Here is a 15,759-nt window from a genome sequence, read left to right as displayed (position 1 = left end):
CACACTTGCACGGTGTGGTGGAACTACCAAGCTCTCATCCATCTCAAAATCAGGTTTGTTACCTCCGCCAAGCTCCAAGGCGAGGGGTATTGTTTTGAATACTGTTAGTTAAATTGCAGGTCGGGATTACCCAAATAATACTGACCCGTTTCCATGATCAAGTACTATTCCTACTCCAAATATGGTCGCTCATTAATATTTGAGGATACAAGGCTGGAAATGGCAAAAATAAGCACACATATGCTAACATTAGTGCCTTAGCTCTGCTTCACTTTATCACGGTTTTTCAAAAATAATTAATAAATCATGTTGTTCCGTGGACTTGATTACCAGAACAACAGGTTTTTATTGCAGGTTTGAATGATCTCACAGCTTAATTGGAGACTGTAAATTGCCCATAGGTATGAATGTGAGTGTGAATGGTTGTTTGTCTGTACGTGCCCTGTGATTGGCTGGCGACCAGTCGAGGGTGTACCCCGCCTGTCGCCCGAAGTCAGCTGGGATAGGCTCCAGCATACCCCTGTGACCCTAATGAGGAGAAGTGGTATAGAAAATGGATAGATGGATGAATGATCTCACAACTGGCACAATAACCCCTACAAAACAGGCTACTGTTGCGACCACACCAAGTTAAAACTGAACTCTGAACCCCCAACGTCACCGTCTGTCCGCCCACTACTCTGCTCCCCTAGCACCGGAACACATTTACAGCAACAAGCATGAGCCTTATTCACGGCTTAAATGGCTTATTTTCTCTTATTATGTCTACTATATTGGGTAATGCGAGCGTAAAGGTGACTACAGGGGTGTTATTTCATGTCTAGAGGGCTCTAATAATGTTAACAACCATATTTAGAAGGTCATAAACAGGTTTTCTATGCTCTAACGATGCAAATATTTGATTTATAAATAAGGAATCATACTGTGGGGAAAATTCACTTAGCACAGTCGGGTCTGGACCAAACTGATGGCGATAAACAAGGGATTACTGTGCTCCACAGTCTCCACTTTGCTGCAGCAGTCCGTTTTCTCTCTGACCTGAGTCTATTTTTGTATAAAACGCATGTAAATGCAAGAGACCCTTGTTCTCCACGGTTGTTGTTTGTTAACGTGTCTTCTCTCATTTTGACTCAATTCTGTTTTGGAGTACAAAACAAGGCGCAATATTAAGCAGTGGAAACGCTGCATTGCGGCCAAGTAGGGCAGAATCCAATCAGAGCTGAACCTACCGGACTGAGATGGATCAGTATAACCTTGGCCAAAGTCTGCACTTTAAATTCCGTTTACCTACCTAATGACAAATCGCTGTTTCAGATCTCGGAGGATCTTAACCAGACAACAGAGAGGGACACGGCACCAATGAGGTGGACGGTGGGAGAGAAAGAAAACACGTTTCATGAACCAATTCAAAAGGCGCAACATGCAGAGAGCATGCCAAGAGAGAGTAAGCCACTTTTATGGCATCCTTCCATAAATTTTTGATCTTGCTCTCGCTGTGCTGTGCCGCTCTCTTCTCTCATTAGGAGAGACATCCAGTGTGCCGCCCATAGCTCTTTACTGTACATCCCAAATGCCACCATTAGGATTTTATTCATTGCTTCTGAAACTCACTCCATTTCAAACTCAATCACTTTGTTCTGGCTCTTCCATAATGTAATCAGAGCCATTAGAAGGAAGCTTTTTTTTCTGGTCTTGATTGAGAGCCTTTATCTAGAATAATAATTAGGGTTTGATCAAATGCTGCCTGCACGAGATTGATGCCATAACCATGATTGACTGAAGCAATGATGACAGCATAATTAACAGGCGACTGTGTCCTGTGCAGGCTAGAGAACCAGATAAGTCCAACGGAAATGCTTTCTAAATCAGTAATTCGCGCATTAGACAATGATATTCTGGCAGTCTGCCATCAGTCACACCTTCACTCCGTTACAACCTCTGTTGGGAAAAGACATGTCAAAGCATTAAATGGCTGAGCAGAGAGGATATCCGCTTGCATGTTAAGTGCCCTCAAGTCAGCATTCAGCGACCTACGTGTGACTGCAGTGCAACTTATGGCTTAATTAAATCCTCTCATGCTTACACGGGGCTTTTAGTTTACCTTTCTGTCTTTTGCCTTTTCCCTTTTGGAAATCTTAATTCTCACTTTTCACGGTCGGAGGCAGCGTCAAGCACACTAAGCTTGTTTCTCGTCTCTGCTCTTGATAATCCCGCACGTCTAAGAAGGAGAGATAAAGACAAAGAGAGCAAACGAGGACAGTTTTGAGCTTCAGCTTTCTCTCACGGTTCACTTTCGAGCCTGTTGGGTTACGGGAATGAAGATGCGGCTGCTAATATATTAGCTCAGCGTCATTAGATTGTTTCAATCAGCCGACCAAGCTTGTGCGCGCCAGAATGTCAAACATCAAATACATTGAGAGCTTTAGAGTAAATAAGCATTTATTTGCTCTTTAAAGTAGCTGCAGCCACTTGAACCCTCTGACGTTACGCCGCCCTCGATTGAAAGCTGACTTTTCCAGTAGACCAACATATTTAACTCGGATCCGAAGCCAATAAAAGTCTGCTCCCTGGGGGAGATAAAAATTCAGAAAGTGTTTAATTCACCATGTTATAAGATATTCTCATCTGCATATTAATAAGGAAATCCAAATGAATCGGAACTGTAATTTTTTTTTCTACTTTTTTTTACTTTTGACTCGCTTTCAGAATACTATGTATTCATTTGACAGTTTGATTATTTTCATAGTCAATGAATCTGAAGCTTGTTGTTTCTGTTAATCGAGTAATCGGTACGCCCTGGACCAGGGGTGTCCAAACTTTTCCCAGCGAGGGCCGCATACGGGAAAAAATAAAGGTACGGGGGCCCCTTTGATATTTGACATATATTTTGTAAACCAACCCATGCAGATGTGCTAATAGGTTATATATATTTAAGAAAAAAAAAAAAAAAAAACACCCTGCGTCTCATCTTTGTGCTATGGATGACAAAGCGTATCATTACTTTTTCCCCACTGCTCATTTTCCATTTTGTCTATTGTTGTTTTTCAATTGAACTACAAATACTTCAACTGTCATTTTGTAATTTTTTTTGATAACATTGTGGTTTTATTCCCATAATATTTTGACTTTGTTCTCGTAATATCACAATTTTTTCCCAACCTAGTTTACCCAAAATTGAAACTTTTTTTGTTTCGTTGCTCATATTGCAAGAATTGTTGTGGAAATTTTGAAAATTACATTTTTTTCTCATAGTATCACAACATTATGTGTCGTGATGTTACCATTTTTTTATATTAATATTATATTATTGTAACATTTCTACATTATTCTCGAAAAAGAGGTGCTCTTTTTTCATTTTTCTTGTCTTTTTTTGTTAGTTTTTTTTTATATTTTTGCCTGTCTGCTTGTATCAAAACAAAATGTTCAGTATTATGTTATGTATGAAATGCCAGGTAATTCCCGTTAACTATCATTCATTCCAAAGTGTCTAACCTCTCCTAATTACTGAGTTTTTCTAAAATTCCTCAGCTATCTTATGAAGAGTTTCCAGAAACTTCCTGAAGTGTAGCACCCTTTTCCAACCCTCGGTCTAGCTATCGTGTGGGTAGCAAAGCCAAGAAAAGTGAAGAATATGATACTTCCGGAACACTGACACAGATGTTGTAGCCAAGCAGCCTCTGAGCAATTACTAATACTACTGCCATCATTTACTCCAATATAGCATGTTTCAAATCTTGACCATATTTTTGGCGTTGCAGAGAGACAACACACACACAACATTCACTTCCCTGATCCAATTGTTCTGTCAAGTCCACAGAGGCGTCCTCTGTGTACTGTACTGCACTGTCTGTCAGGATGTAATTTGAAGTTAATCCTGTCCATTCTATAATTTGCAGTTGTTTACTTTTTTGCTGGTTGGCGATCCTCAGCGCTTTTCTTTCCTGTCTTGTTACAGTGATTTATTAAACAATGACGGTATTGCACTGTGCAGCTTTCTGAATGTGGTCAGGTTTTATGAGGAGCAACTTATTCGCCCTAGCTAACCTCCGCAGTTCTCTCGCTTATGTTAAACATCAATAATGCATCAAGAGAAAAGGTGAGAGTGCATACCACTTTCAAGACATTTGCCACCTGTGAAATCATACCAGCACCTGAAATATGCTCATTATGTTATCCTAGATACAGCAGAAGAAGAAGTCATTCATTCAGGATCTAGTTATAGTTCCAGTAAATACTGGCTGGGGGTGGGAGAACATTTGCGTGTTACTTTCTACAAAAAAAAAAAAAAAATCAAGACCTTTATTCCAGTATTACCACACAAGGCTCGGAAGGGTATATTAAAAACTGTCGCCAGGAACAGAGAGTCACGAAAACATGACCTCCTCCTTGCAATCAACAGCATTAAAAATCTCTCCGTATTTAATCTTTCTAAATGCATCCAGAGCTCCCAGAATACAATAACTAGGCCAACAGGTTGTGTCATGAATCAATACCTAATTAATGAGCAGAGAATAAATCACTTTAGGCTCTGATTTCATTCTAGTAATCAATGGCAGTGTTTCTTATACTCCAAAGTGGCCCTTCTGATCCCCAAACTGTCTTTTGTGACTAAAACTGCAAACTGACGCTGCTTTGCCAGCGCAGTAGTATCGTTCTTAGTCGAAACACAGCTTCGGACGTGCATCATAAAAAGAATCAACATCATATAATCAAAGAGAGCAATGCAAGGAGATTTTAATTACTTGCCTTTTTATATTTAAAGTGCTCTGAAACCAGGTAATTAATGAAACATTCCGGTTGCTGTTAATGCAACTTACGTCATCCATCCCTACTACCGGTAGTCCAAAAACAGAATTTTGTTCATCTGTTTAGAGCCCTCACAAATTGGGTCTTATAACAAATGAAGATTTGAAAGCTGTAAACCACGGATACTCAATTATAGAGTCGTGGAAAAAATGATTAGACCACCCTTGTTTCTTCACTTTCTTGTTCAGTTTAAAGCCTGATACAACTAAAGGTACCTTTGGTTTGGTTTGGTTTGGTTTAGTTTATTTGAAGATGAAGGTTACAATGGAATACATCTCATGAATCATTCTTTCACAGTTCCACATATCTTTGTTTGGACAAATATCGCTATGACAACAAAAAAAGCTCATAAGAGTTACATTTTTTGGCAGTACGATGCTATAGCGGTTCATGTAAGAACTTAAGTGATTTTGGTTATTATCAAGAAAAGCATGGAAGTTGGTAGATATCAGCTCTTAAATGAAACTCTTATGAACTATATTTGTTATCATCATTATATTTGTCCAAACAAACACAAGAAATACCTTCAGTTGTACCAGACATTAAAATGGATCAATAAACTGAAGAAACAAGGGTGGTCTAATCATTGTTTCCATGACTGTCTTTTAACAACAATAATATGCAGTATATTAGCATTCTCCCTGACTGGGATTTGTACCCCTGTTCCAAGAACCAGCATCGTCACCCACTGAGCTGTCCAGCCACTTACAAAGAGTGCTGCATTTATGAACACGTCTCTGAAATTGAATGGTTTCATTATCTGGGTGATGTTTGGCAGGCCAAATGATGGGCTTTGGTGGGCCGCCTACTGAAGGTCATGATGTAGATGTATCTAACCATCCATTTAGTGTCTATACTGCTTGTCCTGTTCAGACTCTTGGACTGGAATCTAACGTACTGTAATTTCCAGTGTATAAGCCGCTACTTTCGTGTCACGCCTTTCACGGTAATGCGGCTAATTTGTGGTCATTTTGCGCTTTGTGTGCACGCCATCATCATTAGTGATGTGCAATACCACAGATTTCTTTTCCGATTCGATACTGAGTGAAATTCAGGCTGGTATCGGCGATACCGAGACGATCCTTTGTGAAAATCCACCTGACGTGCCTGGTAGATTTTAAAAAGTAGTTTATTTCAAATCATTAAAAAATCAATTAAAAAATCATTCAAATCATTATTCATTTGTTTTAACTCATTGACTGCCAGCCATGTTCGGAGCAGAGAGCTCCATACTGCCAGAGTTTTTGACCATTTTTGCTGAACTTTCAAGACCCACAGAATATTAAGTTTTAGGATTACATAAACATAAACTAAAGAAACTTTTGACTCTCTTCTTTCATCAGAAAAAACGTTTGTTTCTAGCCTTTTTGGGTCTTTAGGTATTGGCGGTAGAACATGGGGTAGTTTCAGCAAAAACACCTGATTTTGGCCAAAAAACAGAGAAACCAAGCTTTGTCAAGCAGAGTTTTGGTGGGGTCTGCTGGATGTGGGGACGAATCCCTGCTGCTGACCGATCCAGACGGTAGCCGCTCGTCAGAAGAATCAGGGCCGGGTTCTGAGTCACCCGACTCTGATCTGCTTCCGGTGTCAGGCTCTGGTGCAAACGCTAACCACTAGCTTGTTGCTCCGGCTGCCATTGTCAACTGCATTTGTGTCTACGTCACCTACATCACCCATGTCACCTCTATCTTTTGCGATCGCGTCACTACTAAAGGCAGATCCACTGCCAGACAAGCTGTGTGACAGTGTTAGCTGCCTGTATTTTTTGTCTCCGCTCCATTTCTGCATGTGTTTCGCCATTTTCCTCTCACAATCCACCACCCGTCTTCTTCATCGACAATCTGTCGCTGCCGGTTGGAGGAAAAGAGAACTGTTGCCCCCTGTTGGGACAGAAATACATTGCCTACAAGCCAGAAATTCACACACAAGATGAATAAGACTTTGATCTGTAGCTCCCGTGAAAAAAAAGCAAAAGACGTCAACAGGTGTCTTTGGCAGTCATCGTTACTTTCTTTGGCAGTGAAACAGTTAAACAACTTCATATCATTTAGACAAGCTCTCATAATTGAGTTGCTTTCCAGTGTGTTCCTGTTAATGATATACATTCCATTAAAGTATCGATATTTTGATTTGAGAATAGATTTTAGATGCTAAATATCTGGTATCAGAGGTATCGATATTTCAGTATCGATACGCACATCACTACTCATCATGGAGAATGCGCAGAGAAGTGCATGTGATGCAGCTTTCAGGTCGAAGGCGGCTTTTGCGATGTCGGGAGGTCCACTGTCGCCGGCGGGTTTCAGAGGGCTGGACTGCTGCATGTTGGGGAGGACAGCATGGGCTCTGGGGCTGAATTGCCCCGGGGCAGGGCGGCGCTGGTAGCAACAACAAAAGAAGGAGAGAGACCGGCGGCGTGTGTGCTGAGGGAATCGTGGGGCTGTTCGTTTCCAACACTTGAAGAGGACGACTTTAGTGGTTTTAGTTTGCAGGAGGAGGGCGAGGTCTGCCATGAATGACTTTTCTGGCAGGCTACTGTTTAACTAGCCATATTAGCCGCACTGTTTGCAAAAAACGCATTTATTTAATTAAAAATGTAAAAAAAATATTTCTTTGTATTAAATATCCCACATTACAACGTGGACATCTGCGGCTTATAGACCAGTGCGGCCTATAGTATATTTGTACAAATCTTTTTTTCTCTTTAAATTTGGTGGGTGCGGTTTAAATTACAATACATGCTTTTGGACACTGGGAGGTAGCTGCAGAAAACAAAGGCAAGTATCGGGAAAACATGCAAACACTACACACAAAGGCCTATGTCAACATTTGCTGTGAGGACACCATATTCCATACAAAAAGAACTCTGCAAAGTATCTTCCCTGCTGTGGCATTACAAACTCTGACAAAGCATCAAAAATAATCTCCTGGGTTTGATTCATAGTCTTGCCCTCGCTTTCATTTCTCTCAGACGGGAGGCTGCCGGTTGTCGCTGTTTGATCCTGGCAGCAGGGGAGGGGTGGCTGTGTCGGTGCAGGAGGAAATAGACTTTTTCTTTGATAATTGATATGGATTGAATAGGTAAGACCTTCTGCAGTGCAGTACAGTACACAATAAGCTGCCGGCCAACATAACCTTAGCTGGAAACTAACAAAATTTGATTTGAGTGTGACAGTGAGCACAAAGCGGTCTTGTGCTGTTGTTTGGGTCAAGCACTCGGAGCGGCACAAAATGCAAAGTTGAATACTGATCAGCGGGTGATTTAACAGACTTTGAACCACATGGTAATGCTCAGACAGATTCATGACCTTGACAAAATTGCATGTTTTCAGTCCTAACCATCATCTTTTTTTAACATTATGTTGCACTAACTATTGACGTGGCATTGAAAATGTAGGTCAAGGTGGCCATTGACACGTAGGATGAGTATTCAGCAAAATGTCCTAAATCTAATAATTGTCAACATTAATGAGTGCTTAAGCAGTAAAGTGCTGTGTGTGTATTAATGTATATAATGATTTATAGTGAGCCTAATCATGTTGCCCTATAGACATGGATGTAGCTCAACAATGTACAGTGGTGTGAAAAAGTGTTTGCACACTTCCTGATTTCTTATTTTTCTGCATGTTTGCCACATTTAAATGTTTCAGATCGTCAAACAAATTTAAATATTAGTCAATGACAACACAACTGAACACAAAATGCAGTTTTTAAATGAACCTTTTTATTATTAAGGGCGAAAAAAAATCCAAACCTACATGTCCCTGAGTGGAAAAAGTGATTGGCCCTTAAACATAACAACTGGTTGGGCCATCCTTAGCAGCAACAACTGCAATCAAGTGCTTGCGATAGCTCATGCCACAGCATCTCAATAGGATCCAGGTCACGACTTTGACTAGGCCACTCCGAAGTCTTCATTTTGTTTTTCTTCAGCCATTCAGAGGTGGACTCGCTGGTGTGTTTTGGATCATTGTCCTGCTGCAGAACCCAGGTTGGTTTCAGCTTGAGGTCGCTAACTGATGGCCGGGCATTCCCCTTCAGGATTTTTTGGTAGACAGCAGAATTCATGGTTCCATTTATCACAGCAAGTCTTCCAGGTCCTGAAGCAGCAAAACAGGCCAAGACCGTCACACTACCACCACCATATTTTACTGGTAGTATGAGCTTTTATTGCAGGTTTAAATTATCTGACAACAAGCACACTAATAATAACAAAATAATAATCATCATAATCGTAACAAGGGCTACTGTTGCAGCCATAACCCATGCCAAGCTAAAACTCAACTCTGAACCCCCCCAAGTCTCTTCCTGTCCTCCACCCATTCTGCTCCCCTTCTACATACAACCTATAAGGTGACTATGTGGTTGTTATTTTATGTCTAGAGGGCTCTAATAATGTAAAACAAAGTGTTTTTTATGCTCTAATTATGAAAATATTCTATTCATAAAGAAGAAATCGTACTTTGCGGAAAGTCACTTATCACGGTGGGGTCTGTAGCCAATTAACCGTGATAAATGACGGATTATTGCATAGTTGAGATGTTATAATTCATGAAATCGGTGTTTGTAGCGACCGACTCATGTCATATGACGCCCCGTTCATCTGCACACTCGTGCTTTAAATATCAGCACTGGTGTACCGTTTATTGAATTCACATGTTGATCCTTTCACAGTGGCTTTTTATCTTGAGTAGCGCCACTGGAGGTTGTTGCTCCACCAATGTAGCCAGTTACAGCTCTGATGAGGAAGACATGCCTCTTGTCGTCTTGGCTCAGGGGATCCTGTGGTTCATATTTGGCTGCGGGGTTGGCATTATGAGGAACATTTGCATGTTTGTTGGTTAATAATGCACCAATTTGGCAACACAGTGTGTTTGTCTTCTCTTTGGTACAATGAGACTGCAAATAAGCCATGCAGGCCCACACATCAGAACCACAGGAGGCTGCATGGCCAGTGAGAGGCAGGGTGATTTAGTGGGAAAAAGGCACCGTGCTTTTTCTGACACTCCACTGTGTTCTCTCACTGAATTTCAAGATGATGTGTTTGCTATTATGTGAATTGCATCAGGGTTGAATCTAAAATATTTTGTCTGGCTGTATCTCCTCTATTGAGTGCTCGTTGCAGGCCCCCTTTTCATTGTGTCCTCCACTGGTAATGGCTTATTGAGTGAAAAGAGCCTCTACAAAGAGATAAAACACAACATACGTAGCACAGTTTCTCATAGGTATTTAATAGTCACACCCTGTCTTACAATGCAATTATGAGAAAATGGGTTCATTATTCACTGGGGAAAATAGCGCAGAGTTGATGTGAAGGTCTCACATTGTGAAAGTTGTCTTTATCAAGTGCAGAGTCTAATTTAGTCGGGGGGAATCGTTTTAATTTCTTTTCGATTCAAGTTGAAAGAAGAAGGAATCTTAAACTTTTATTCAGGAACACGGCTGATCTTTTGTTTGTTTTCTCTCTGATGTAGTATGAAGTACATAAGTTGTACTTCGAAAACGCAATGCCCCAATTGTTAGACAACTGGAGTTAGAGCAAAATTAAAAGTAGTAAAGGTGTCTTAGAATAACTGGCATAGAATAATTGACTCTTTGATTTGGAGGAGTCGGATTCGACTAGCAACCTGTCAGTCGAATCGTATAAACTCATGGTATCATTTAAAACGTGTATGGTTGTTACACCAACTTCTGTTTATATCGGACCGTTAGTGATGTGCGATACCACTGAGTTTATTTCCGATCCCATACTGAGTCAAATTCAGGCTGGTATTGGCGATACTGATCCAATGTGTGCAAATTCACCTAATGTGGTAATGGTAAACTTTAAAAAGTAGTGTAATACATATCATAGCATAAAGAATACAAGACATTTAATTCATGTATTCATTTAAATATATTATTAATTTCAATGAATCAATAATTTAGTCATTAATTATTTATATATTTTAAACCCTGACGTATATTGAGATAGCAGGGGGATTTACAATATAGCCAAGCTAACATACAGCAACAGAAAAAACAGAGGACAAACTCATATAAAACATGTAAAAATGTTATAAAAAAAAAATAAAAAGGAAAATAATAAAACCTTTCAAATAAATGATTCATTATTAAGAACTATTAAAAGAATGAAAACGTTATTTACAATTCACACATGGCTACATTTACGATCAGTCATTCTTTCACCGTTTAAAACAAACATTATGTCCAATGACTGAAGTATCAAAAGTATCAATAATTTGATTTGAGTATTGATTATGGAGCATGAAGAGCTGGTATTGGAGGTATTGATATTTCAGTATCAATCCGCACATCACGAGCAACTGTGGATATTAATCCAACAAATTTATTTATATACTGTATGTATACATAATGCATGAATTGGCGTAAAACTACCTTTTAAACAAGCATGTAAACACCTTAAATGGATTGTGTTTGGCTTTTTAAAAGTCAGATTAGCATGCCTAGATTATACGATTGGAAAGTAATTCCCTCTCGAGCCGGCGTTCTGCGCACGCACCGGTCTCAGCGGCTGAATGTGTCCCGGAATTAATTGTGGCCAAGTGGGTCATGATTGTGTAAAAATTGCTAAATATTTACTGTGTGCACATTCCTAGTGGCTGTTTGAGCTATTCCGTGTCCATGTTCAGTGGTGGTTGCTTGTAGCTTTTCAAGCTAATATGTTCGGTGGATGTAACGTTAGCTATGATGATGCAGGGTAGCTCATGAATGTGGAGGAAAAACAGACAACAGTCTACCGTTAGTGGCTTTTAAGGACATAAAGTACAGTACGTATGAATGGAGGAAGCAGAACCGTCGTACTTTGTGATGCAAAAATGTATCCACACTGCAGTGACCTGTATTGTTTCTGTGCAAATCGGTAGCCATCCAGGTCAAGATGCTCGTCGTAAACTGAATCGAGGGCAACAGTTGTTGTCTGACAGGTAATTGTTTTGCATAATCACTTCACCGGAGACATATTTGACCGCATTATGTCGCTCGCAGAATTCCTCCTCATGCCCATTTGCAGCCAAGACATGGTTGCCAGGTCTTGTGAGAGAAACAAGCGACAAGCGTTTTGAAAACAAGCCCAAAACATCAGGGAACTTGGGAATTTGCAAGCATCTTTAAAAAAAAACAAGTCTAAATTTGCTGGTAATAGGTGATTATTTATTTGTGGTATGTGATGTAACAGGTCAACCGCAAAAGCCAAATTTGAAAGGAGTTTAAGCGTCATGCAGTGCAAATGAACAGGGACGTCACACTGCAGTGTGAGAAACGGAGAAAACTAATTATTTCAGTAATCTGATTGCATGGAAACGTGCAAAACGAGTGTTTCGGTTTGACGATTAATCGACTATGGGCAAAATCTAACGAAACTGATCCGACTGTGAAATTCTTAGTTGAAGGCAGCCCTAAAACGTAGTTTAGTGAGTCGACAGACGGTAGCCAAGTGGAGCTGTGAGCCCAGACAGTGGGATAAAATGCTAATGGTAGTGTCTTCATGAGTTTGTGTTTTATGGTTAATTATAACGCAACTTGGCTTATTATGCGCTCGTCATTAGTCATGAAAATTAGATGAGTGTTTAAAGAATGTTTTTATGTTAAAATGATAGTTGTTAACCTGCTGGGTAGCTAGCTACTAACTGGATAGTTAAGGTTAAAATCTCTGTTGGGGTGTCTCTGTGTGGAGTTTGCATAGGGTTGCCAAACCTACGAATAAATAATCAATATATCACAAAAAGTAGGTATTAGGTAGGTCGGTATTGTGTTCTTGCTGAAAAACCCTTTGATAAGTAAGCTTCTCCACATTCAAGCTTTCAATGGCGGACCAAACAAAAAAAAAAGGGCTGCCTGATTTTTTTTTTTCTTTTTCCTCTCAAAAGCTTTTAGTGAAACTAAGCCGCCATGAGCAGGAAGCTCGGGTAAAGCCAGTCGAAGCTCTGTTAAAGCCATCACGCTAAGGGCCAGGGGATTAACGCCATTGTCTTAATTGATCTCATTATCTCATTCATGCTTGTCTTTAATGCCTTGTGCTCGCTAATGTATCTTGTGATATCGCTGGAATGAAGGCAGTTTGACATGAAGTATTATTGTGTTATATGAAATGAGCTCCTGCTGATTGCTGGGAAGAGACCATGCTGTCTCCTGAGGAGGATTAGGCTGATACAACGCAACAGTTATGCTATGCAGGTGAAAAGGGTAGGAAAAAAAACATGAACATACTGTTGATTTATAAACTCTTGATTTTAAGTCAGACACATTCGGTCGGTTAGTGGTTCAGTTAGTGTTTTCTAATGATGCGGGAGCCTATACCAGCTGATCTGGGGCGAGGTGTGAGGTACACCCTGGACTAGTCGCAAATCACTGTCCTGAATTTGTCCAGGAAGGGACTTTCAGTATGAGTGTCTTCATGCATTGCCTGCTAAACAAGCCTCCAGCTTGGTGGCAGCAGTGCTCCAGCAAATCAACAGGCTGCCTGCTCAACGCGGTATAAAAAGTACACAGGAGCACCAGTGTGCACAGCAAAAATATTGTTAATAGTTTCTTCATTTTTCTTTTGTAGGACACAGAGATCCTAAACACGGCTGTCCTCACCGGACGTACAGTCGCTGTGCCTGTAAAGGTCGTCACCGTGGGAACAGACGGGACGGTATCTGATGTGACCGAGTCGGTGGAATGCAAGTCAACAGATGAGCAGGTTATTAAGGTGAGCGGTGTGTGTGTGTGTGTGTGTGTGTTAAATAGCCCGTACTTCTTTCAGTGCTGTATGTGAGATAACATTACGCATGTTACATTGACATAACATGCTACATGCAAGCAACATTTTAATATTCTTAATTGCCATAACAGTCTGAAAAAAATCTAATACTTTTAACACTAGTTATGGCATTCTGTATAGTACAACAAGACATCTGGCCTTGGCTGAGGTCTGAGCTGACTGAGAGCCCTTCTATGCTGCTATGTTTGCAAACAAGAAGCTTCCGTGTAACAAACGCTCATGCGAGAGAGAAGTAGCAGATCTCTCGCCTGGTTTAATTATCCACTGAAGTGCAGCGCCATATACGGTGACACTGACTGACCTTGGTACCGGACTTGTTTGGCGAGCAGTTAAGTGGCACTCCTTCTCTTTCAGTCCTACTTTCATCTCTCAGTGAGACCTTCGTTTATGGCTAAATTTAAGCAGAATCTAAATGCATGCATAAGGTTAATGCATGTTTAATTTGCTATTTATGAAAATGATTTTTTGAAGAATACTATGTGAGAGAGAGAGAGAGGGAAAACAAAACAATATTTGATTAAAAAAAATTGAGGTAACGCTACAACAAGCTGATAAGTAAAGTGGATCAGGACGCTATCTGAGTGGTTGCATTCATTTAAAGTACATGGTACAGTACCATGTAATGAACGGTGTGTGTCTTGTTGCCATGGTAACTTTGGATTGCCTCTTTTAGCCGCCTTAAGGTCTAATGAGCTGAGTGGCCTATAATGTAGCATGGCATGACATGTCACAGTTATGTGCCGCTACCATGGAAACACATGGAATGTTACTCAGGTCCCGTAGACAATTGATGTCCCAGGTTAAATGGAGTCACTGAATTCACCAACGGGATTGTTTCTTCCTTTGTACAGTTTTTGATATGTCAAGCTGGATTTGTCGAAAAGTACGGAAAGTACTTTACTGACCCTAATACAAGTTTTTTTCTTTTACCTGCTGCAAACTAGTGGGCGGCACCAAACGACTTTTCCCAAAGCCAGTCAAGAGCTTTTCTTCCTGTCACTTACACACGCACCAGAGACTTAGAGTGTACTCACATGAGGCCAAGCGTACCAAGTTCGGGCCCACTTCACACCTGAAGTCCGGCATATTTGGCTACTGTGAATGCTCCGATTCCAGGTTCAGCATGGTACAAATGTGTGTGCGTGAATACTAGTGCACTCCTTTGATAGATGCAGACGTGGCACAGAGATCCGCTCGAAAAAAGTGGACAAGGATGAGTTATGATGGCAATTTTAAGATAATGGTGGTCAATGAAGCAAGTCATCAAACAACAAGCACCTTTTTTTGATTGTATTCTACCAGTTACAGTATTTCTCAGATGTTGTAAATATGACTATTAAAAAATATGAATGTTGTCTTTTTTGTCTTAGAAAATATCAGGTGTACCTAATAATGTGAACAGACTTTGTAAGTTGCTGTGCGAGTATCAAGCCTTTATGTTACCCTTTGAGAAGGGTGTCGGACGTTTTTTTGCTGGAGCCGGCCACCCCTTGACATTCTGATTGGGTCCGAAGCACGCCGAAAGTTATTTTGATTATTTACTAAAATAGTCAAATTCCCAAAATAGTTTGGGCTGTCCATTTTTAAAGCCTTTATGTGAAGTCCCAGTTTTCATGCAGTATTCATAATTCAATCGTTGGCCAAATGTTGTGTGCCTCTGAAACACCAGGAGGCGATTTTGGTAATTTCAGCCCATTCATCTGTGTGGAAAGAGGAAGAGAATGCTACATGCTAATAGCTGTCACTAGTAGACGTTTTTGTAGAAAGTTCGGCCACTTATTATACAGGCAGTTTTTTTTTTTTTTGATCCATGTAATTAAAAAATATGGACTTATTTCAGCTTATGTAACTTTTTCTTTCACTTTGTTGGTGTCCCCCTCCCTCTGGCTTCCTCTTCTTCGTTTGTGAATTTAACGTTGTTAAGAGCGGCACCCTGAACCTCCACCGAGATGCGTAGAAATCAGCCAAAGTGTATACAGCACATGCAATAGAGTTTCCAATCGCATTGTGTATTAATCCGATCCTTAAACCATCAACACAAAGTAATCCAGGTGTTTACATGCATTTAAAAAAGCAACAAAGTGATTGAATTGCCCTTGGTTTAAGACTTGGAGGTGTCTGCACTTTATGGCCCTCTTGTTTCTGAGTTGTCATTTTCAATTTTATTA

General features: G+C 40.4%; 1 protein-coding gene across 2 annotated transcripts in view; it reads left to right on the top strand.

Moving 5' to 3' along the window:
• The window catches only part of si:dkey-112m2.1 (transmembrane protein 132C), a 164,042-nt gene that overhangs the window by 134,905 nt on the left and 13,378 nt on the right, over positions 1 to 15,759 (top strand). For both annotated transcript variants that reach the window (XM_054756660.1, XM_054756659.1), the window contains one exon: positions 13,376 to 13,519. In XM_054756660.1, the coding sequence (XP_054612635.1) occupies positions 13,376 to 13,519 (144 nt within the window). The remainder of the gene's footprint in view (positions 1 to 13,375; positions 13,520 to 15,759) is intronic.

The sequence above is a fragment of the Dunckerocampus dactyliophorus genome, chromosome 17 (assembly GCF_027744805.1).
Source record: "Dunckerocampus dactyliophorus isolate RoL2022-P2 chromosome 17, RoL_Ddac_1.1, whole genome shotgun sequence".
NCBI lineage: Eukaryota > Metazoa > Chordata > Actinopteri > Syngnathiformes > Syngnathidae > Dunckerocampus > Dunckerocampus dactyliophorus.
The sequence above is the reverse complement of the archived record's forward strand: the minus strand, read 5'-3'. Positions and strand labels throughout refer to the sequence as shown.